Genomic DNA, 24,475 nt, shown 5'->3' with positions numbered 1-24,475 from the left:
ACCCCAGGGGTGCCCACCCGGGCTGTGGCCACTCGAGTCGTGGACCGACTCCGCCGTGTGCCCGCGCCTCCGCCCAAACCTGGCAGGTAGCTGCGTGGGGAGACTTGGGCAGTGGTGAGGCCCTCAGAGCCCCGCTTGTCCCCCGTGAGGAGCCCGCCCTGGGCCTGCGCCGCCGGGGGACAAACCCAGCGCAGCCAGAACCTAACGCTGCGTGTAGGTTTCCGAGAAACTTTCAAGGCCACTTACTCTTGTTGTTGTTAATCCTCACCTGAGGTGATATTTTTTCGAGAGAGTTCAAGGAAGGGAGAGGGAGAGGAGTGGGGGAGAGAGAGAGAGAGATCTCTGTGAGAGACACATCAATTGGTCGCCCCCAGGCGCCCGCCCACCAGGTCGAACCTGCAACCCGGGCCCCTGCCCTTGACCGGGAACTGCGACCCTTCCCCGCGCGGCCTGACCTCCAACCACTGGGAACACCGACCAGGGCTCAAGCCCACTTCTTACTACAGAGCATGGGGAGAACTTAAAATTGCTCTTAACCGATCACCCCACAGTCAACTTTTAAAAGCCTTTGAATGGACTTTAAGCGGGAAAAAAAAAACCTACACTTAGTGTTATTGATGTCAGCCTCTACCAGTGGTTCTCAACCTTCCGGCCCTTTAATACAGTTCCTCATGTTGTGGTGACCCCCAACCATAAAATTATTTTCGTTGCTACTTCATAACTGTAATGTTGCTACTGTTGTGAATCGTAATGTAAATATCTGATATGCAGGATGGTCTTAGGCGGCCCCTGTGAAAGGTTCGTTCCACCGCCAAAGGGGTGGCGACCCACAGGTTGAGAACCGCTGGGGGAGTCTAATCATTTTTTTTTTTAAATCCCCAAGCCTTTGATCTGTGACGTAAGCGACTTAGACCGCGGTTTCAGAATCACTTAAAAGTTAAACCTATGTGACAGCACCAGGGGGAGCTTACTGTCTGGGATCAGGGGATTCAGTCAAAGCCAACATCTCTTTTCTCTAAGACTTTTTCTTCAGCCTTCAGTGTAGCCGCCAAGGATTTTACTTCCAGAAGCTTGCCTCCCTCCCGACTCCCTGACAAGGAGAAATCCGGCATTTCTGCCCTTCTTTTCACTTTCTGAAAACGTTGCATTGGCCTCCGCTCCAGTGAACTGGACGTTTCGGTATAGAGTGGACTCGCCACAGTTCTAGGGACACGGGGCTGGTATCACACCATGAAATGTGTGCCGTGGACCTGACATTGTAGGGACTTGTCTTCCAAGAGGCATGAAAGGGAGATTCAAAATGTAGAAACAGTTTTTGATTTTTAAAAGCAACTAACATATTAATATAGTTGCAAAAAAGATTTAGAAAAGTGTTCACTGAGATCTATGCCTGTCTACTCTCCCACCATCTCATATGTAACCATTCTCTAGTTTATTTTTCAAATGTTTCTTGTGCAAATGTAAGTATTTATATTTTAATAACATATTAATATTAGGATAGCTATGGTTGTATGTGTACAATTCCTACCTTTATCTCACATGGGATGTAGCAGGGTATATACTGCTTTTTTTTTACTGAATACTGTCCTTAGAGATTTCTCTAGCAATATGTAGAGCTCTTTATCATTCTTTTTACAACTGCAGAATATTTCCTGTTCCATAATTGATCTGAAAAGTCCTCCATTGGCACATACTTGGTTGTTGACAGCCTGTTGCTATTACAGATTTTGCTGCAGTGAAAATCCAGTACTTGTGGCATTGTGCACATACACAGGTGTATTGTCTTCTAGATTTACAGAAGTGGGTTTGCTAAATCAAAAAGCAAATCCATCAGGAGGAGGGGAAGCAGCAAACTGGTGGGCACTGCCTCCTGGTGCTGGTGGTGACGGTGGGGATCAGTGGAGGAGGAGAAGTCTGGGGATAGGGCTGGGAACTCTCTCCAGCTGTGTGTTTTAGGACCAAGCTCAGAGGCCTTGGTCTTACTTTCTTCTGGAAAGTGCTGCTTCTAACCATCCTGAGTGACGGCTTTTTTAATTTTTATACTCGTGGCCCGGTGCCCGGATCCGTGCACATTGAAAGGAAATTAATTAGAAGGTGGCCATCGGGGCGGAACTGGGTGAGATGGGCTGGACACGCCTTGGAGTCAACCTCCTGCGGCCCCTCCCTAGCATCTGCAGGGTGAGCGGGGTCCCTCTGGCAGGTGGGGTCCCTCGGGAAACCAGCTCTCTGACATCCCCTGAGGGGGCCAGGAGTGTGAGAGGGCACTCTGCAAAGTTGCTGTTGTACAGGGTGTGGAATGCAAATGCAAGTCTGCAGTAAACCAGATTTGGGGACAACAGGGCCCCAGCAACAATGTAACCCTCAGCTGAAGGTGGAATCGTGTGGAATTGGGCTCCCTCCTCTCTGGTTTCGGGGTGCATCACCCAAGAACTGCTGCTGCAAAGTCACTGCAGCTTGGCAGCTCTGGTGTTGAGTGTCTGCCCTGTGGTGGTCTGTGCCCATCATAGCGACCGGTCAGATGGTAGGAGGGACACTTAGCATATTATCCTTTTATATATATATATATAGATAGCACCTGAATTGGTATTTATGGTTTTCATTTTAAGGTATCTATAATAATAAAAGCGTAATATGCTAATTAGACCGGACGGCCTTCCTGACGAAGCTGTAGCGGCAGGGGCCACTGTGGGCAGGGGCTGAGGCAGAGGCAGCTGCCGCGGCGGAGGGGGCCGAGCCCCTTGCACAAATTTCATGCATTGGGCCTCTAGTATAAGTATAAAATAAAATACATTTTTTGCTTTTAGGAATTATCCCTAATATCCCATGTGCATATTTTTCTCTTTTCTAGAATGTTTGAAGCCCACATGCAGAGCTACAAGGGCAATGACCCACTTAGTGTATGGCAAAGGTTAGCATTTAGTTTATTTATTTCCTTTAAACAAATTTTTATGTTGCCTTGAAAATTAATATTATCCACATTTTTCTAGTTATATGCAATGGATAGAAGAGAATTTTCCTGAGAACAAAGAATACTTTACAACTCTATTAGAACGTTTAATGAAGGAATTTTTAGATAACAAGAGATACCATAATGATCCAAGATTCATCAATTATTGTTTAAAGTTTGTAAGTACAGTTACAGGTATACTCAAATTCATAATCATATTATACTCTTGCTTTCCCCCCCCAGGCTTTAAGATGATTTTAGACTGTCTTAATTCCTCATGTTTTCAGTCATAAATTTTATGGTCAGAGATGTGTAATTTAGAACCTTTTGGCTTCTGTATGGTGGAGTCTGATTTAATTTTAAAACCCTCTTTCTCTGTGTATCAGGTGTATAAATGTTACAACACAAGGTAGAAACTATTCAATTAAAAGAAAGCTTTGTTGGAATTGTGTTTGGGGAAGGGTTCCTGAGAATAAATTAAATTCATTGCAAATAATTAAGAAAACCTGAGCTCTCAGAAACTAAATTTAGTACTCAAAGGATAGGCTGCCTCAGCTTATAGACTTTAAAAGACTTGGTCTATTTAATCTTAAAATAATGGCTTGGGAACATGAATTCTAGCAATAAAATCATAAGTGTAATGGCTAGAATAAACATGGATTGGTTCACTAAATTACAAAATACTAGGATAGAGTCACCCTATAGAACTTGAGCAAGCTCCGATTAAACAAAAGTAATACTTTATATAGTGAATTATTATAGAATTCACTATGTTGGGAAATAGTGTGGGTAATTATGGGGGACACTGAATGTCTAGGAAAGGAATGAGCTTCACTTTTATGTTTGTCATCAGAGAAAGAAGGGCTTTCCGCTATGCCAGTGGTTCTCAACCTTCCTAATGCCGAGACCCTTTAATACAGTTCCTCATGTTGTGGTGACCCCCAGCCGAAAAATTATTTTCATTGCTACTTCATAACTGTAATTTTGCTACTGTTATGAATCGTAATGTAAATATCTGATATGCAGGATGTATTTTCATTGTTACAAATTGAACATAATTAAAGCATAGTGATTAATCACAAAAACAATATGTAATTATATTTGTGTTTTCTGATGGTCTTAGGCGACCCCTGTGAAAGGGTCGTTCGATCCCCAAAGGGGTCTCGACCCACAGGTTGAGAACCGCTGCCCTATGCAGTACAGCCTGAAACCTCTGGTTGATTGGGCTGCTAGACCTAGACCACACGTTCCTTGTTCTCATGTCTCTTTGCTTTGGGTTTCTGTAGGCTGAGTGCAACACTGACCCTCATCAGTTTTTTGAGTTTCTGTACAACCATGGCATTGGGAAGCTGTCCTCTCCTCTGTACATAGCCTGGGCTGAGCATCTGGAGGGCCAAGGACACCTGCAACATGCCAGCGCCGTCTTCCGGAGAGGAATTCAAAACCAGGCAGAACCTAAAGAGCTGCTGCAGCAACAGTACAGGTAGTTTGAAAATGAAGCTCTGTGTGGTGTTTCCTGCTTTGAACTGTAATACAGTGGGGCCTTGACTTACGAGTGTCCCGACTAACGAGTTTTTTGAGATACCAGCTGTCTCGGCCGATTTTTTGCATTGAGTTGATAGAGTAATTTGAGTTAACGAGCTCCTTAAGGAGCTCGGTCTCGGAACGAATTAAACTCGTAAGTCAAGGCCCCACTGTATTTGCTCTGGAGATAATGTTATTGTCATCTCCTTGTTGTGGAAAATGTGGATAATAAACAAGAGTGGAAAGGAAAGAAACAGCCCAGAAATAATACTTCCAATATCTTTTCTTCTGCCCCTGTGTGTGTTTTGTGTTTGTGTATTTTAACAGTAAATTGTACTGTATGTTAGGTTGTATATATTGAGCTCTATACTGCTGTTAAGAAATTATGAACTTTTATATACTTATAAACTAGTTGATAAATCTGTCCCAGAGTTATGTCACAATTTAACTGTTGAACACTGTGATTTTTATAAAGAACAACGTAATAGCCCGGGCCAATATTTTCAGTGGTTAGAGCAGTGGTTCTCAACCTTCTGGCCCTTTAAATACAGTTCCTCATGTTGTGACCCAACCATAAAATTATTTTCATTGCTACTTCATAACTGTAATGTTGCTACTGTTATGAATCGTAATGTAAATATCTGATATGCAGGATGGTCTTAGGCGACCCCTGTGAAAGGGTCGTTCGACCGCCAAAGGGGTCGCTACCCACAGGTTGAGAACCACTGGATTAGAGCGTTGGCTCAAGCACTGAAGGCTTACGAGTTTGATTCCTGTTTAAGGGCACATACCTGGGTTGTAGGTTCAATCCCTGGTCACATCATAGCAGGTGCAGGAGGCAACCAATCTATATCTCTCCCACATCAATGTTTCCCTCTCTGTGTCTTTTTCTTCCTGTCTCCCTCCCTTCCACTTTCTAAAAATCAATGGAAAGAATATCTTCGGGTGAGAATTAACAACAACAAAAACATAATCTCTCTTCTTTTATTTTCCTCGCCCGAGGAAATGTTTCTACTGATTTGAGAGAGAGAGAGAGAAAGAAACATCGATTTGTTGCCTCTTGTTGGTGCCCCAGCTAGGGATCAAACCCACAACCTAGGTAGGTACCATGACCAGGAATTGAACCTGCAACCTTTTGGTGTATGGAACTATGTTCTAACAAACTGAGCCACCTGGCCAGGGCAAAACAATATATGTTAATGAATAATTTTGGTTTGCACAATTGTTTACTTTTTCTGTGATTACATAATATCCTTCATTTAGGGAATTTAAAAGGTATAGAAAACTAAAGAAGCAGAAGAAACTTTTTGGCATTTTAGTTGGCACTTTTCTCTGCTTTTTATAGGATTGCAGCCATGCTTTATGAACATATGCAGCTTTGCAACAAGATTTTTTCCCCTCATCATTAAAGTATCTCCTAATATATTTCCTATTTTTAGCTAGTTTCTTCTGATAGATTCTCAGAATTGACACTACTGAGTGAAAGGGTATAGGAAGAGTTTTAAGGCTTGTGATACATATCACTAGATTTCCTACTGGAAAGGTTATACCAGAGTTCTGCTGGTCCCTCTTTAGCAGCATATGAGAGTTTATCTCACTGCACCCCTTCCAGCACTTAATATGCTCATTTTTTTTTTTTTTTTTTTTTTTTTTTTTTTGTCTACTTTGTTATAGTCCTCATGCTTTTTTTTTTTTAGGGAGAGAGAGAAACATCAATTTATTGTTCCCATTTATGCATTCAATGGTTGATTCTTGTATGTGCCCTGACTGGAGATTCGACCTGCAATCTTGGCATATCGGGATGATGCCTTTAAGCTAGAAAAGACTGAGATCAAGGGAGAATGTAAAGTTGAATTTTAGAGTTGTTCCAAAATTAAAAAATTCTTGGATTATCTTCGCACCCAATATATTCACATTAGAAAATTCATCTGTTTTCATAGTTTATATCAGTATTCCTTAAACCTTCCTAATGCTGCGACCCTTTAATACAGTTCCTCGTGTTGTGGTGACCCCTAATTTCATTGTTACAAATTGAACATAATTAAAGCATAGTGATTAATCACAACAATATGTAATTATGTAATTATATGTGTGTTTTCCGATGGTCTTAGGCGACCCCCCCCAAAGGGGTCGAGACCCACAGGTTGAGAACCACTGCTCTAACCAGCTGAGAGACCTGGCCTGGGCCCCTTGTGCTCTTTTTAATAGTAATTTTGACAGTTGAACTTGTTTTTCTATGGAGAATTTAAAGCAAATGTAAGACAGCAAAATATTTTACCCCAACTACTTCCTTAAACATCTGTAAAAGTGAACCTTACACCATTTTCACTAAAAAAATTATCAATAATTCTTTATTATCTAATTTTCAGTTATTCATTGCTATGTAATTTTTCTGAACCATTGGTTTATTTGAATTAAGAGTAAAATCAGATTTGGCATCTGGTTGTCTTTGGCTATATGTCTCTTAGTCTCTTCATACTGTGCACTCTTGCTCACATCATTCAAAAATGTCAGCTCTGGATGTTGCATGTGACTTGACAAATTGGCTTGATGTTCAGAAGTGCCATAAAATGACATTTAAGTTCTCACAGCATGAACAATTCTATATCTGCCTTTATAAGTAGTAGCTTCTTCCAAACATATTCATATGTTCCAGGTATATAGAATGCTTAAAAAGAGGGTTTAAATCCCCATGTTGGAACATTGGCATAGTTGGTACACAGAGAAGAAGGGTGAATTTGCCTTATGGGTTTAAGGAATACTGATATAAACTATGAAAACAGATGAATTTTCTAATGTGAATATATTGGGTGCGAAGATAATCCAAGAATTTTTTAATTTTGGAACAACTCTAAAATTCAACTTTACATTCTCCCTTGATCTCAGTCTTTTCTAGCTTAGAATAAGGTACTTGGAATATTTAGTTTTTGCAAATATGTATTAAACTGAAGTATATTCTCTATATTGATTATTTGTGCCTTTCTACTGTCATTTAGGTTATTTCAGACACGTGTTACCAAAACCCATTTGCCAGCTCAAGGTAAAATAATGTTTTCTAAAATGTTTAAATTGTTGCTAATTTAGTCTCTGATTTGCACTGCTTATTTTCCCTACTTAAACAAATTTTTTCAATTTTATTGATTGTATTGTCTTAGGTAATGGGGAAGGTACTCTGATCATATTAAGGCCTGCTAAATAGCACTGGAGATCAGGGGCTCTGTCTTAGCACTTTAAAAGAACAAACCCACAAGAAAGACTTGACTTCATTGTATTCTTAGGGTTTCAAAAAATAAATAAAAATTGCCCTAAATTGAGGATAGTACTTAGTCTAGAGTCTGTTTTGATTTGAATCAAATGTGTTTAATGCAACTTTAAAGAAATGTAGTCATTTTCTTCCTTAGAAATAAAGATCACATTTAAGCAAAGTGTGGGCTAACTTGCCCTGTTTTTTTGTTTGTTTGTTTTTTGTTTTAATAACTACAGTTTACATTACTTTTGGATATTTCCTTGGGCATTTTGAATTGATCAGAAAATCGTTTCTACAATATTTCTCTTATCCAAAAAGTGTTTTAGTTCTACTTTGTGAGACAGTGTTGAAAGAGCTGATTTATTTTGTAATGCTTTTATTGAAAGATCAGGGGAATATGTTTGTAATAATTTTTATTATGGTTTTTACCCCTATTTCTCTTTATTTCATTATTCCCGCTGCCCCATAGCTAGAACCTCAGAACCTCTGCATAATGCTCAGATTTTAAACCAAATGATGACATCAAAATCAAATCCAGCCTGTGTTTCTAAGAATCAGGTAATAACATTTCTGTAAACTGGGAATGGTATTGAACAGTAATCTGCTGCCTTATACATTCTATGACTCTACCCTTCATGTCATCTACTTGCACCTGTGGTGACTTTCTGGCCTGTTGTCATCTACCACTGCTCACTTCCAATATTAAATTTTTAAAAAAGTTTAAATGGGAGAGAGAGGGGAACATCAATTTGTTGTTTCACTTATTTATGCATTTATTGGTTGATTCTTGTATGTACCCTAACTGTAGATTGAACCCGCAATCCTGGTGTATCAGGATGATGCTCTAACAAACTGAGCTACCTGGCCAGGGCTCCAATATTAAATTTAAATAACTTAGTAACTGACCAGACCGTCTTACATTTATCTGACTTAGGCACCCCCACCATACAACCTCCTATGTCCATATGCTGAGAAGCTCCCCAGCAGCTTCTTTATTTCATTCTGCTGGCCTTCTCAGGCCCAGGAACCCCTACCCTGGACCACATCCACCTGGAGGCTCCTGAGCCCTGCTATAAACACTGAGCCCTGGCTGGTGTGGCTCCATCTGGTTGGAGTGTTGTCATGAGCAATGGAAGGTCTCAGGTTCTGTTCCTGTTCAGGGCACCTATCTAGGTTGTGGGTTTAATCCCTGGGCAGAGTGTATATGGGGCAACTGATCAGTGTATCTCTCTCATGTAGATGTTTCTCTCTCTTTTTCACTCTTACTCTCCCTCTCTTTTCCTTCCTCCCTCTCTAAAATCAATTTAAATAAAACCACCTCAGCTTCAGGCCCTGGCTGGTTAGCTCAGTTGGTTACAGTATCTTCCCAGTATGTCAAGGTTATGGTTCGATCTCTGGTCAGACCACATAGAAGAATCAACCAATGGATGCATAAATAAGTGGAACAACAAATTGATGTTTCTCTCCTTCCCCACCCCCTCTCTAAAATCAGTGAATAAATTTTTTTTTAAAAAAACCTCAGCTTTAAACGTTGGTATCCATAACATCAAAGCCTGGCTCTACTACTTCAGGCAGTTATATTTCCAGTTTCTCAAGCACTCTTTATGTTTTATGTATCTCTTAATTTATGTATATCTTGTTTCCCGTTTCACTCTCTAATACCAGATTATAGTGAATTTAAACTCCTTTTTACACTTTTCAAATATGGAACTTGGGACATGACTCTAACCTCTCTCTCAGGAGCTGGCAAAAATACTGTTTCATTGACAACAGCAGAAACCATCAGATGACATCTATAAATTTTCTGCCATCAACCCATAAATGTAACTGTACCCTTCCCTGCCATCTCGATGGAAAAAGGCAGCTTTTCACCTGAGCTTGTCTTTACTCCTTAAGATTTTTGCCCTGTCAAGATCTCTTCTGCCCTAAAGGCTCATTGATGTGTAAAATGCTCATCTTTCCTTCGCTCAGTCTTCTTTCCAGCATCTTTCCTGGCACAACTGCTTTTTCAAAGTTTTCTGGGACCTCCTTTTAAGCTAAATCCAATGGCTCTGATCTTATCTGACATGGGCATGTTTTCTTACTGTAACACATTTCTAGAAGTAGAATATGAATTTCTAATTTTGATAGATACTCACACTTCCAATTTACATCCTACACATTCATGCCAGCCTCCTTGCTGCTTTCTGTTGCCCAGACTGAGTTTTTAGACAGTAGTGATGGGTCTTGTTTATGGTCACATTCCCAGGACCTAGCTCAGGACAGGACATGTATGAGATATTCAGTAAATAGTTGTAGTGACAGATACTAGCATTGGGAACTCCTAAGGGTAGAATAGTACCAGAAGAAAATCTTAATGATTAAAAACGTGGCATTTGCATTGTTAATCCTATAACACTTAGGCACTGTGGCCCAGCTCCTAGACTGGATTGAAGGGAATAAGTGCCTGCCCTACTCTACTACCAAGTAGGGAATTCTTAAATCACTTTCTATTGGACTTTTTAGTTGTAGAAGTTACAACTAATAATGCAAACTCAAGTTTCAGATATTAATTATAATTTAAAAGAACATAAATAAATCTATGTGATGATGGAGAGGCCCTGTGAGCATATTCATATTGTTTTGTGAAATAATTTGTGTGATGGTTTCTTTTTAGGTATGTGAGTATTTTTTTGTTGTTGTTGTTATTGTTTATTTTGTCTTTTTAGGGTTCAGAAGTTTCTAAAGTAACATCTTCAGCTTGTGATAAAGAGTCGAATATGTAAGTACATTAATTTATTCCTTAGTTCTCATCAAGAGCTGCTTTTGTACAGTGTTGTAAATAATGTCTTTTTTCCCATTATAGGGAACAAAGGGTGGTCGTGATTTCTAAATCAGAATACTCTGGACATCCCTCTCTGACAGCCAAAACTGACATTCAGCAGGTTGTTATGTACTGCAAGGAGAAGCTCATTTGTGGAGAGTCAGAATTCTCCTTTGAAGAGCTGAGAGCCCACAAGTACAATCAACGGAGAAAGCATGAGCAGTGGGGTACAGCAGTCTTATTTGAGTTATTTTTATATTACTAAAATAATTTTCACTTCCAAGTTACTAACATTTTTAAACAGATAATTGACGTGGTAAAAGAATCTGCAAAGTCTCCAGCTCATCCTTTAAAAAGCCTAGACATCTTTGTTCATTGTTATTGTGGCAGCCTTGTTGTCAAAGGGATTGGAGATGAAACAGTGCTAAAATAGATATCCACACCAGTGTTGCTTTAGCTTTTAGGAAATAGGTATTTTAAGACTTGTAAACATTACCTGTAAAGGTGAACTTTTATATATAGCAACTCTAAATCACTGGGTCAGTTATTTGTACTGTCAAAGGATTAAGTAGGAATTGGAGTTAAGATTTTTTCAAGATCTGCAATTAATACAAATAAGACATTTAGAAGGAATCCTCTGATAAAGTGCTATGTTACTTATGGCTATGGAGGCGGCCAAGGTTTTCTCACAGGGAAAACTGAATGTTAACACCAATATTTGTACTCTTTTTTTTTTTTTTCTGTAATCATATAGACCTCAGAGGAAAATGAGCCTTTGTTCCACTCAGGACTTATACCATCTCAGTTATTTGTACTATAGTCACCCTGTTAGCCTTCCTGTTTTGTTTCTTATTTCTCATTCATTGGCACCTGAAAGAATAGTCATTTCACACTCATGGAGGACCCATTTTGTGCCATGCACAGATGCATTTTTCTTTCACATGTTGTGACCTGAAGTCTTAGCCAGGTGATTTGATTTGTATGACATGGTTGTGTAACCCAGTCATTGTAAGTGGGACTATCTGCAATATATTTGACATACTGACCCTTCAGAGAGCTTTAGTTTTATTTCTTCTTAGACTTAAATCTTTTAAAAACTATTCCATTTTCACATGATTTCCACAGTCATGTTTGTTTTAGAAGTATTTAGTATCATACTGTGTTATTACCAAATATTGTTGGTCAACATGTAACTTTTTGTAATTTACATGCCCTGATCATAAAAGTAACCATGCTGATGGTAGATAAAAATGATAATTAAACGGTGAATTCTATCAAACTACACTGGTGGATATTACCAAACATTCACAGAGCAGTTAATACCAAATCTTCTCAAGCTCTTCCAAAAAATAGGAGAGGGAACACTTCCAAACTCATATTATTATAAGGCCAGCTTGATTCTAATACCAAAACCAGACAAGAACACCACAAAAAAAGAGTATCAGGACAATTTTCCTGATGAACATAGATACAAAAATCCTCAACAAAATACTAGCAAACTGAATACATTAAAAGGCCATACACCCGGATCAGGTGGGATTTATTCCAGTAGTGCAGGGATGGTTCAAAATCTACAAATCATTGAACATGACACATCACTAAACAAAATCAAGGATAAAATCATTGATCAATATCAATAGATCCAGAAAAATCATTTGATGAAATTCAACATCTATTTATGATAAAAACTTTTAGCTAAGTGAGTATAAAGGGAATGTACCTCACTGTAATAAGCCCCAGTACTAACCCCAAATTTAGTGGTGAAAGCTGAAAGTTTTTCCTTTAAGATCAGGAACAAGACAAAGATGCACACTTTCACCATTCTTATTCAATATGGTGTTGGAAGTCCTACACAGAGCAATTACACATGAAAAACAAAAGGCATCCAAATTGGAAAGGAAGAAGTAAAACTTCACTATTTGCAGATAGCATGATATGTGTATAGAAAAACATCAAAGAAGTGTTAGAATTAATTTAAAACATCTGTAAAGTTACAAGATACATAGTATACAAAACACTGCAAAATGAAAACACCCAAAAAGATATTTGCACCCCCATGTTTATTGCAGCATTATTTCTAATACCCAAGATAAGGGTCCATTAATGCAAGAATGGATAAAGAAATTATGATTGATACATCTACATACATACACACATTACACACCCTGGTATATTACTCAGCTGTGAAAAATAATGTAATCTTGCCATTTGTAAAACATGGCTGGACCTTGAGGGCATTATGCTAAGTGAAATAAGTCAGGGAAAGATAAAACTGTATGATATCACTTCTATTTGGAATTAAAAAACTCATAAATACAAACAGGTTAGTGGTTGTCAGGGGTTAGGGTGAAAGGAATAAAGGGGGTGAAATGGTACAAACTTCCAGTTATAAAATAAATAGGTCATGGGGTATAATGTATAGCATGGAGACTATAGTTAATAAACTTGCATGTTTATAAGTTGCTAAGAGAGTAGATCTTAAAAGTCCTAATCATAAGGAAAAAACATTTTTTGTAACCATGTAAGGTGACAGATGTTAACTACTAACTACCTTGTGATCAAATATAGAATCATATTGTACCCCAGGAAACTAATAGTTATATGTCAATTATACCTTAATTTAAATAAATAGCTGGCAAAATAAATGTAATACATGTTTTAGTTCTGATAACCTAATACATATGGAAAAGACTAGTAAATTGCAATCCTATGGCCTACATTTAAACTTTGCATTCAAACCATTTATCTTTTCTAAAGTAAATGAAGACAGACATTACATGAAAATGAAAGAAGCAAATGCTTTTGAAGAACAACTACTGAAAGAGAAAATGGATGAACTTCATAAGAAGTTGCATCAAGTGGTAGAGACATCCCAGGAGCACCTTCCTGCTTTTCAGGAAAGTCCTGAGGTATGTGTGCTCTTTACTGATGCTTGCCATGCCATTGATTTTCTTTTTATTTGCTCCTTTTTGGCCCTATTTTTAGTTAATTCTGATGTTAAATATACACGTACATGTTTATATATTTCTGTACAGTGTGGGGCAAAAGTATGCTATATGGAAAATAATATAATAGTTAATAAATAATAATACAAGAATAAACTCTGCATTTTGAGTATTCACAACTGTAAACTTACTTTTGCCACACCCTGTATTTATATATTTATGATTCTATTGGAATCATTTGTTTTTTCTTATTTATTTGAATTTCCTTTTTTGCATAATTTTTTTCCCAGGATAGTTCCAAGAAATTGTTAAAATAATTATCTTGGGCCTTTTTTTTTTTTTTTTGCTATATTTTCTTGGTACTTACCAGTTCTATATCCCCACTCTCTCTAAAGAAACTGTTTAATTATGTTCCAATGTTCATTGTGTTCAAATGCATCAGATATATTTTTAGTTTCACTTTTCTCGGCCACATATCCCCCATAGCCTTCTGTCTTGGTCCTCTAGGTTGGCTGAGGGCAGCTGTCCTTCCCTTGCTCCTCTCCTATGTTGTATCCCTGTTTTCTTATTCCCTTGTCACTCTTGCTCCTTAACATCTATCTCCATTTTGGTGGCACATAGTCTCCAAGAGCTTTTTGTAGAAAAGCATATCTGAAGGTTAATTTTTTGAGATCTCACACACATGAAAGACCTTTATTCTACCCTCACACTTGGGTGATAATTTGGTTGCGCATGATGTCCTGGAAAGTAAGTCATCACATTTTCTCATCCTTGAAGGCACTGTACCCCTGTTGAGAAATCAGCTGAGAGTTATGGGAGCTCCCTTGTAGATAACTGCTTTTCGTTGTCTGCTTTTAGGATTCTCTCTTTTGGCTTTAACTTCTGGCATTTTGATTATAATGTGTTTTGGTGTGAGCATCTTTGGGTTCATCTTGATTGGGACTCTGTACTTCTTGGACTTGTATGTCTCTTTCCTTCACCAGGTTTGGGAAGTGTTCCATCATTACTTTTTCAAATAGGTTTTCAACCTTTTGTTCTCTCTCTCTCTCTCTCTCCCCCCCCCCCCCCCCCCCCCCTCCTTCTGGTACTTCTATGATGCAAATGTTGGTACACTTGGTACTGTCCCAGAAATCCCTTAAACTATCTTCAATTTAATTTTTTTTCTTTTTTACTGTTTAAATTGTGTTTTATACTACCTTGTCTTCCAAATTGCTGATTTGATCCCTTTCTTCATCTAATCTGCTGTTGATTCCATCTAATGTATGCTTCATTTTAGTTATTCTTCATTTCTGCCTGGTTCATTTTATGTTTTCTATCTCCATTTCATGTTTCCTGTCTCTGTTGATGTTCTCACTGAGATCATCTGTTCTTCTCCTAAGTTCATTGAGCACCATTATAACCAGTGTTTTGAACTCTGAATCTGATAGATTGCTTGCTTCCATTTTATTTAGTTCTTTTTTCAGAGTTTTGTCCTATTCTTTCATTTGGGACATGTTTCTTTGTCTCCTCATTTTGGCTACCTCCCTGTTTGTTCCCATGTAGTAGATATATCTGTTATGTCTTTTTTTAAAAAAATATATTTTTATTGATTTCAGGAGAAGGGAGTGGGGGAGAGAGATAGGGACACCAATGATGAGAGAAAATCATTGGTCAGCTACCACACTGGGACCTAACCCACAACCTGGGCATGTGCCCTGACCGGGAATCGAACCATGACCTCCTGATTCATAGGTTGATGTTCAACCATTCAGCCACACCAGCCAGGCTATCTGTTATGCCTTTAAGTCTTAGCAGGGTGGCCCTATGTAGTAGGGATTCTGTGGGGCCCACTGGCACAGTCTCCCTGTTCACTTGAGTCGGATGCTCCAGGGTTGTCCCTGTGTGAGATTTGTGTGCCCTCTTGTAACTGAGTATGTTGGCACATCAGTGGGAAGGACTGATCCTCAGGCTGACTGGCTGTGAGGACTGGCCATGATACTACAGTGGACAAGCTGTTCTGCAGGGGCTGACCCCAGGGAGCAGGCTTTGCTTTGGCATGGCTCTGGTGCCTGTCAGTCCACCCTTTGGGTGTGTCATTTGTGATGCTGATTGGGCGGTGGTCTAGTGTGGTCTGAAGCCGGCCACCAGGTGTGTTTGTTTTGGAGCTTCTTGGGAGTGTCTTCAGTACAGGCCAAGGTCAGCTACTGCCTGTGTCCATCCCAGGGCCACCTGCTAAGAGCTACAAAGTAATCATCAATTGGTAGTTGTCTTTGCTGGGGATAGAGGCACTTGGGAGAGATTATGCTGTGAACCCAGGCCACTACCACTAGTGCCAGACTGGGGGCCAATTAGCAAGAGGAACAGGGCAATTGGAGGCCACAAGAGGTTCAGTCAGTGTGCGGGTCTAGTGGGGCAAGGCTTAGAGAATTACCAGGGTGGGGCAAGAGTTGTGTTAGCCAGGTTAATGGATAGCTCTATAGTGGAACCTCAGTTGTCCAACTCAATTCATTCCAGAAGGCTGTTCGAGAACCGATTTGTTAGAAAACCAAATCATTTTTTTTCCATTAGAAATAATGTAAATTGTAATAATCCATTCTAGACCCCCAAATGATTACCTGTTTTAACCTTTCTTTTATATAGTACATGTCTAATATACTATTTAATTTGTAAATAAACACTTTTTTTTCTTAAATTTATCAAATCACCCCCTATTAGCCTTAAATCACTTTCAGCACTCATTCCAGGGGAGTCTTTTCATATCAGCGTGGGGCATCTTTGCTTGTTCCTATATCATTGCCTTTGAAATGCTGTTATTGGCTAACCGACTGCTTTTCTTTATCCAAATCAACAACAGTTTTTCTACCTCTTTAATTGTCTGTGATCATTATTTCTTTCACATCCTTAGCAACATTAGCACTCTTGATGGCCTCTTTATGTTTTACAATTGTGCTAATCCTTGATTTCCCCAGCAACAAAAACATTCTCTCCTTTGTTGCCTGAGAGAAACCTTTTTTAAAGCTGAGGTATCAGCTTGAAGGGGTTGTGAATTCAAAAACCAAAGTTTGGTTTGACAACCGAGACATTTTTCGGTGAACAACTTGGTCAAGAACCAAATTGTTTGAGATAGAAGACATTTGAGAAATGAGGTTTGACTGTATATGGACCTCACCTGTGCCATCTGTAGGCTGTGGGGGGTGTGGGGCAATAAAAGGAACGATGGCTCCTGCTAGCACTTCTTTCTGGGATATAGCTGCCCCTCTAGGCCTCACCGTGAGCCTTACAATTCAGATCCTCCAAGTATGTCCCTGGAACTTTTCAAGCTGCTGTCCCTTCTCTGAAGTTTATACTCAGACCCTCTAAGACAGCGGTTCTCAACCTGTGGGTCGCGACCCCTTTGGGGGTCGAATGACCCTTTCACAGGGGTCGCCTAAGACCATCAGAAAACACATATATAATTACATATTGTTTTTGTGATTAATCACTATGCTTTAATTATGTTCAACTTGTAACAAGGAAATTAGGGGTCACCACAACATGAGGAACTGTATTAAAGGGTCGTAGGAAGGTTGAGAACCACTGCTCTAAGAGGATGCCTGGGAGTATAGCAGCCCTCTGTCTCACCCAGACAGAATCTTATGATTTTTTACTTCCTGGCACAGTGCTCTTGGATGAGGAGCCTGGTGTGGTGCAGGTCTAGTGTGGTCTGAAGCCGGCCACCAGGTGTGTTTGTTTTGGAGCTTCTTGGGAGTGTCTTCACACCTCAGGGAGGACTTCTGCAGCTGAGATATTGCTCTGATTCTTAACTGCCACATGTGAATTTGGAACCAGACTGCCTGTGTCTCTCTGCCCCTCCTACCTGTCTCAGCATGGTTTCTTTATATCCTTAGTTATAAGACTTCTATTCACCTAGTCCTCAGGTGGTTCTTTAGGGTGGTTCTACAATTTAGTTCTAATTTTGATGTGGTCATGGGAGTAGGCCAAAACACCATTTACTTATTCTGCCATCTAGACCAGAAGCTGTGAGTATGAACATTTTATATTTTGTCCTTTTGTCTGTGAAATAACTACTTTTGCCCTAGCTATTTGGTGTTAATAATTTGTAAAAATACTTTTGTGTGGTGAAGAATTCACTCTTCTGTCTTTTAATTTGGTAACAAAAGAGTGTACAGTTACACTCTACATTGAATAGGAAAACAAAGATTTTAAATGAAAAGCTTGTTGTCCATCTTGTGTAAGCCATGCTTGTTTGTGTGGCAGTTATAATTGTAGTTTATACTCAGGTTTCCTATTCATTAAAGAGAAAATAGCTACCAAAGGTAACATTTTGATGGAAGGAACATTATTATGAGTATTTGATAAATTGACTTGGTCTTTTCCCAAAATTAAGTGAAGAGAAATAAGACAGTTCTTAAATACTAATAAAACTAGATGGGGCGTTATTTCAGTGGTTTGAAGTTTGAACTGCCAGTTGTGTCTATGGTTAAACTACAAAACCATCCGTCATGTAGAATGGTCCTTTGTGTTTTTGTCAACTGTTCATTTCAGAATACTTCAAGGAGAAAGGAATCTACTGAAGACAGATGCCAGTGTTTGAAAAGCTGTAACACCTAATTACTAAGATTCTGGACTTCATGGTTTTGCTTTTGTTTGTTTAACATGACAGGTTAATCCAGCATGCGTGGGGCCAAGTGTCGACTCCCAGCAGGAACTGAGCACTCCATCTCTGCCAACCATAACTCAGCAAACCTCAGAGGACATGGGAGAGAAACCCAGACAGGCACCTGCTGCTGTTCCTCCTGAAGCCAATTCGGTCACTGTGGCTTTGGTGTCCCCAGCCATCAGCCAGAGTGCAGCTCCTCCTGCTCCTTTGGCAGGCCAGCCAGGGACAGACTCCATGTTTTCAGTGGCCGGAAATGATGCCAGGTGAGCCAAAGTTGGTCCAGTGATGACAGTGCTGTGAATGGTGTCTGTCAGTTTCTTACATAGTTTACAAAATCAGGAGCAAGATGTAAAAGACAGCTAGTTCCTGTTTTTAAACCAAGGTCCCAAAACTTCAGCCCCAAATCTTACAGATTTACCTTCTTTCATACTTCTTTTAGAGTATGTGTTTTACTTCATACTGCTCTCTTGAGTTAAACATTTTCACTACACTGAAACTCAACGATCTTTTTATAACAGAAGAATATACATCTGTTAAACTGAAACTACCTTTGCTTACTAGCTTTTACTGAATACACAAACAGTTTCTTAACATATGTACTTCTCATCTTCCTTCTGTCTTCCCACCAGGAGTGGTTTGAGATTAATATCCATTACACAATATCTATATACTGCTAAAGATGTATCCCCAATTTTGAGGGATTTTCCTAGATTTCTAAAATAGAGTGTCATATCACTTGTTTTGTTTACATTTTTTCTTCAGTTTCTCTCTTTCAACATATAACAATTTTATTGATCCATTAGAAAAAAATAAAAGCTACAATTAATCTCACATTCTCCCTTTGGGCTAAACCCCTTAACACATACTATGGTTCTTAAGTACTGTTTTCCCTTAATGTCTGCAGTTAACTTTTGTCAATGATTTCCCCTGGAAATAAGATTTTAAATCATCATGCTTTTTCACTCACATTAAGATAATAATTCAGACCTGGTTACTCTACCATATATGTAAGAAGAGGACTGTTGGTGGGAGTCATGATTCCATTAGGTCTTCATAGTTAATTTATGCACCTATAGAATGATAAGAGCAGCAGCAGTGACATGCCTTGTAAAAGTGATGCCTGACCAGTCGCCCCTATCAAGATGATAAAATTAAAAGTGCTGTACTTTTTACTTTATATCTTAACAAGGTTTATTAAGAAAATTTTAGCAGTGTTAAATGGATGAAGTCCACTATCACAACTATACTTAAAACAAACTGATATAAGTGTCTTTTGTGCCGTTTTTTCTTTCTTAATAACCATTAAAATCTGGAGAACAATGTACTGTGTCAACTGGCTCATGACGAGTGGTGGCCATGCAGCTAAAGCTCAGCAGTGCTTTTCCTCACCATGACTCAGGAGAGCTGTGTGTTAGCCCTTTAGCTTATGTGATGAATGGGAACATTTGAATTAGGGAGCCATTATCTTGCAATACCACATAAAGGAATTATTAGCATGCTATTAAAATACATAATCACTGTGTCAGGCAAACATTAATACCTGGCTTATAATTGTAAGAATTCTTTTCCTCAAAAGGAAATGGAAAAAATAAAACAAACATTTCATTTACTTATACTGTAGGACCTAAGCAGTTCTATCCTTTTTTTTTTTACCAGTAGGTTTGTAATTGCTGACCTTTTTTTACTATTCTTTCTTGAGAGTTAGTGTGTCTCAAGCGTTTTCTCTTCCAGATGTGTGACTAGAACTACTCAGGAATTCAAGCCACAGAGCAGAGCAGAGATGAAAGAAGGTAATATGTAGTTACAATACATTTGCTTCTGACCTGTTTCCCAGACGTCTCCAGGTCACACAGAGGTCTGTGTGGTGGCTGTGGTTCATGAAGGCTTCAGACCTTAATGAAGCTGGTGTTAGCTTTCCTATTAGAATATAGGGGTAAGATGAGCTCTGGACCATTTCAAATAGAGGTAGAAACCTACTTGTTAGTCACATCTTACTAGTTAGAATCTTTTGGAAACTTGATTTGTGAAAACCTTACTGTTAAATTTCTCAAGTTCATCTAAAACAAGAGTCAACTTTAATATGTCATGAGGTAGGAAGTCAACTTTAATATGTCATGAGGTAGGAAATGTGATTAAAGGTTTAATTAGGGGTGTTATAGTTCTATTTGGTACTACTTTGTTAGAGGCATTTGCACTGAAGTTATGTAAGTTTTATGGTATAAGTAAAATAAGACACATAGCTTGGAAGTTCACTCCCCCCTCCCCCCCATGTGACTGTGACATCCTTTCCAATGACAGTTCTGTGGGAGCAGAGCTACTCAAAAACAGCTGGAGACCCCTGTATTGAACCCAGACCTCCTGAGCACTCTCTTGGGGCCTGGCACTATTGTAGGGAGTTAGGGGTGTAGCCATGAACAGAAAGGACAAAACCCACCTATGTGGAGGGGAAAGGAAGTATTGCTATTGGAGAGGTGGATTGAAACTATAGAAGTGACCCGGGAAGACATCCAAAAAGAAAGTAATATTTAGGGGTCAAAGCCTGGAAGAGGGGACTGCTCATGTGGCTAGCTTAGAAAACCTGTTTCAGGCCCATGCAGAATGACCCTCAGGTGGGAATGTCACTGATGTATCTAAGCACCCCAGAGAGGCAGGGGGGGGCGGGGGTGGGGTTGGAATGAGCAGAGGAGGAGGAAGAGAGTGAGATCTGGGCCTTAATAAGATAAGATATTATTAATAAGATAAAAAATGAAAGTACATTAGTAATGGAAATCCTTATTGATAATTATCAACAATAATAAATGTTTTAATTGTAATAAGTTTCTTATATTGTATACCTTTTAAATAATTCTGATTTCCCTACTGATAATGCATCTTGTCCCCATTCCTTTAATAGGGTGTGAAACACATAAGGTTGTTAACACAAGTTCTTTTCATACAACTCCAAACACATCCCTGGGAATGGTTCAGGCAACACCATCCAAAGTGCAGCCATCACCCACCGTGCACACAAAAGAAGCATTAGGTAAAGCCTTTGGTTGGAATGTGTAGCCTCTGACAGCAGATTAATGAAAGGTTTTTGCAGCTTTGTTTACAGTTACTCTTTCTACTCCTTTAAGGGTTCATCATGAATATGTTCCAGGCTCCTACACTTCCTGATGTTTCTGATGACAAAGATGAATGGCCATCTCTAGATCAAAATGAAGATGCATTTGAAGCTCAGTTTCAAAGTAATAATTTGTTTAAAACTGCTAAGTACATAGCATTGTCGATGACTGTCATAGGAATATTAAGGATTATACAAGAAGTGGCCCTACCCTTTTAGCTTGCCACATAAGGGCAGGGAATGTGTGAAATTAAAAAATCCGAGAATCTTCTACAAGGTACTTAATGTGTGTCATAGATCAGATTTGTTTCTAAAATAATAATAGTGCCAAAGAAGGACAAGATCCCCATGGGTAGAAATGGCTACAAAGGGCTGAGTATTTGAAGTCTGACTCGAGTCTTGCCTGGTAGTAGAATGGCAGGGGTGGAGTGCTGGAGGCCAGCAACTATTTTACATTTGTCTGGAATCGGGATTCCTGCTGGAAGCCAGGAAGAGATCATGATAAACTAAATACGCCCTGGCCGATATGGCTTGGTTGGAGCATCGTCCTATGCACCAAAGGTCAGGTCACACAGCCAGGTTGTGGATTTGATCCCTGATTGGGGCGTATGTGGGAGGTAGCCAATCAATGTTTCTCTCTTTCTGTGTCTTCCTCGCTCCCTCTCTCTATCTTCCCTTTCTCTCTTTAACATCAATTTAAAAAAAAAACACACAATACTAAGATCCTGTTAGATTCAGGAAGATCTGAAATATAAAGCTACAATGGTTAATTCTTAAACAAAATGGAAAACAAAGCCACTGAGAGCATTGTTAAGTGAGTCAGGTGACAATAACAATGATTTAGGAGAATGATGAACACCATGTTTTTATATGTGGCAAGAACTTGAATGCGAACCCCTGTGACCATAATTAAGTTACTGTATCTCAATACATAGTGACTTATCGCATTACCTAGTATTTGAAAAGCTGCTATCACTTCTTTTCTGTTAGCTATTATTCCATTTTCTTATTTATAGTTGAAGTTTAGTATAAAGAAGAATTTTTATCTCCCCAATGCAATAATTAAATGCTGTTTTTTTCTATTGCAGAAAAGGCAAGATCTTCTGGAACTTGGGGAGTCAATAAGATTATCTCTTCTTTGTCATCTGCTTTTTCCGTGTTTGAAGATGGAAACAAAGAAAATTATGGGTAAGGAAACACCTAGTTAAAATCTCCTTGTAGGAGATTCCTCTGTGTCTCAAGGCAGTGAAGTGGCAATAGAGTGATCTGCCAATCAAGTGATCTGCATTATAGTCCCCGCTCGCCACTGATGATCTTTCTGACCCGATGACCAAATTATTGCTAACCTTCCCCATATCCTCAGTGCTATACAGGACTCAAAAGAAAGCAGACCTTCTGCAATAAAAGCTTATAGTAGTAAATTATCAGAGAACTGAAGGATTCTGTGCATTTGAACTTTTATTGGATGTGAATGAATTCACCAATCCTGATATCTGTACATACTCTGTTTATATTTGCAGGATTGATCAGGTAGAAAAGGAGATGGCTTATTCAGGTTCATACTGCAGAGATAATATGTTTGAAGGCCAAGAGAAATTACATTAGAGAGGGTAACTTCAGGAATTTTCACTATTAATAGTTTAAACCGTGGAAAGAGAAGTGTCAGTGTGAATTAAAGATATCACAATATGGACGTGATTTATACTGTGGCAAAAAGGAGAAAGGGCCTGACCAGTTCTCAGAGAGAAATCCCTGAGCACTGGAAATAAATCAAATGCATGGCATTCCTGACCTGTGGCCACACCACTAACTGTTTCTAAAACTTATAGCTCGGTGTAATAGAAACTTCTGTATTTTCCACCCTCGCTGAAGTAACTAGTTCTACTCTTATCTACACAGTCACATTAATTCAGTTTGTACTCAGTTTTGCTACAACTATTGCAAAAGTAAGGAATATATATGTAAATACTAAGTAGTTAAATAGGATAACTGGAGAGTGTTTCTAACACTCAGGTAGTAGCATTTATTTCCTTGGCATGTTTTATTATTTATAATTTTACAAATCTTTTCTTAGATTACCACAACCTATAAACAAACCCACAGGAGCCAGGGCTTTTGGAGAACGCTCTATAAGCAGAGTTTCTCCAAGACCAAAGGTAAGTAATGTCTGCTCATCTGTGAAATGGTCTGACCACTCTTCCCTTTTTGTTTTACCAAATAGTTGTGACTGATAAATTAGATAGTTTATGTAAAACTGCTGAAAAATTATATGTCATATGAAGAGTGCGATTTTGGGGTACATTATTCTACAATTATTTGAGTATCTAGTATGTGCCAGACACTGTGATAGGTATAGAAACTGAAAAAGAATCTGGTGTGATCCTTGCCCTCAAAGATCCTGCCCTCTATAAAGGAGGACAGGGGTGAAGGGTGGAGTAGAGAAATACACATGTTTCCTAGACCTGGGAAGTGAGGCCTACAAGTGGGCTGTTAGCAAAAGCTAAATTGGAATGATCCTTCGTCGGGCATGGCAGCAGACAGGTGTCACCTGTTTGTTGGCCCAAAGCATTTCTCTATTACAGCAGCTCTGTGTCCAGTCCACACTGAGCTTCCACTTCAGCCCTGAGTATTACCAAGCTGTACTTCTCATCATTTACCCCAGGCTGCCCTCTGTTGTGATGTGTCAGAGAGGTGCTAAGAAGCTCTGCTAAACCCTGTGTCGTGGTGTTCATCCAATAGTGGATTCTTTTGAATAAATTATCACCCAGCTCTCTAATGCTTCTGGTGGATTTTTTGACCTTAACACTTTCCCAAATAATGGGCTAAACTTCAAATATAGTAGCATTATCTCAGAGGCACATTTTAGTGAACTATTCAACTACGTGTGCTTTGACTAAAAAACCCACAATAAGTTATCCATACATTCTGGCCCTAAGCATAGGCCGATTGCTTTATCCTGTGTTCACCTGAAAAAAAACAATCAGCCAGCTATTCCTGCCATGTTGGAAGAGACATGGTGGGATTTATGAAGACCACAGTATATATAAAAACCAGGGTGGCATTTTTATGGGCAACTAAAGAACTATGGTCAAGTGTGATTCTGACTTAGCAGTTTCTGCCTTTGTCATAGACTCTAAAATTGACCTTTGTGTTCTTGGAGAAATAGCCGATTCTAGGGCTGGGGCTAGAAAAATATAAACAAGCCTAGAATACTGGTATCTTACAGTGCCAGAAAGTAAGGAAGTGCTTAAAAAGAAGATGGAACAC

The 24,475-nt window shown here is 39.1% G+C and overlaps 1 protein-coding gene across 1 annotated transcript in view; it reads left to right on the top strand.

Moving 5' to 3' along the window:
- BUB1 (BUB1 mitotic checkpoint serine/threonine kinase) overlaps nt 1–24,475 on the top strand; it is a 44,262-nt gene that overhangs the window by 217 nt on the left and 19,570 nt on the right. The window contains exons 2-15 of the mRNA XM_014542687.1: nt 2,849–2,908; nt 2,988–3,126; nt 4,234–4,430; nt 7,468–7,511; nt 8,188–8,276; nt 10,427–10,479; nt 10,564–10,748; nt 13,279–13,430; nt 18,109–18,368; nt 19,837–19,895; nt 20,999–21,127; nt 21,222–21,332; nt 22,297–22,396; nt 23,283–23,364. Coding sequence (XP_014398173.1) covers nt 2,849–2,908; nt 2,988–3,126; nt 4,234–4,430; nt 7,468–7,511; nt 8,188–8,276; nt 10,427–10,479; nt 10,564–10,748; nt 13,279–13,430; nt 18,109–18,368; nt 19,837–19,895; nt 20,999–21,127; nt 21,222–21,332; nt 22,297–22,396; nt 23,283–23,364 — 1,660 coding nt within the window. The remainder of the gene's footprint in view (nt 1–2,848; nt 2,909–2,987; nt 3,127–4,233; nt 4,431–7,467; nt 7,512–8,187; nt 8,277–10,426; nt 10,480–10,563; nt 10,749–13,278; nt 13,431–18,108; nt 18,369–19,836; nt 19,896–20,998; nt 21,128–21,221; nt 21,333–22,296; nt 22,397–23,282; nt 23,365–24,475) is intronic.

Source organism: Myotis brandtii, unplaced genomic scaffold (genome assembly GCF_000412655.1).
Source record: "Myotis brandtii unplaced genomic scaffold, ASM41265v1 scaffold1085, whole genome shotgun sequence".
NCBI classification, from domain to species: Eukaryota; Metazoa; Chordata; class Mammalia; order Chiroptera; family Vespertilionidae; genus Myotis; species Myotis brandtii.
The sequence above is the reverse complement of the archived record's forward strand: the minus strand, read 5'-3'. Positions and strand labels throughout refer to the sequence as shown.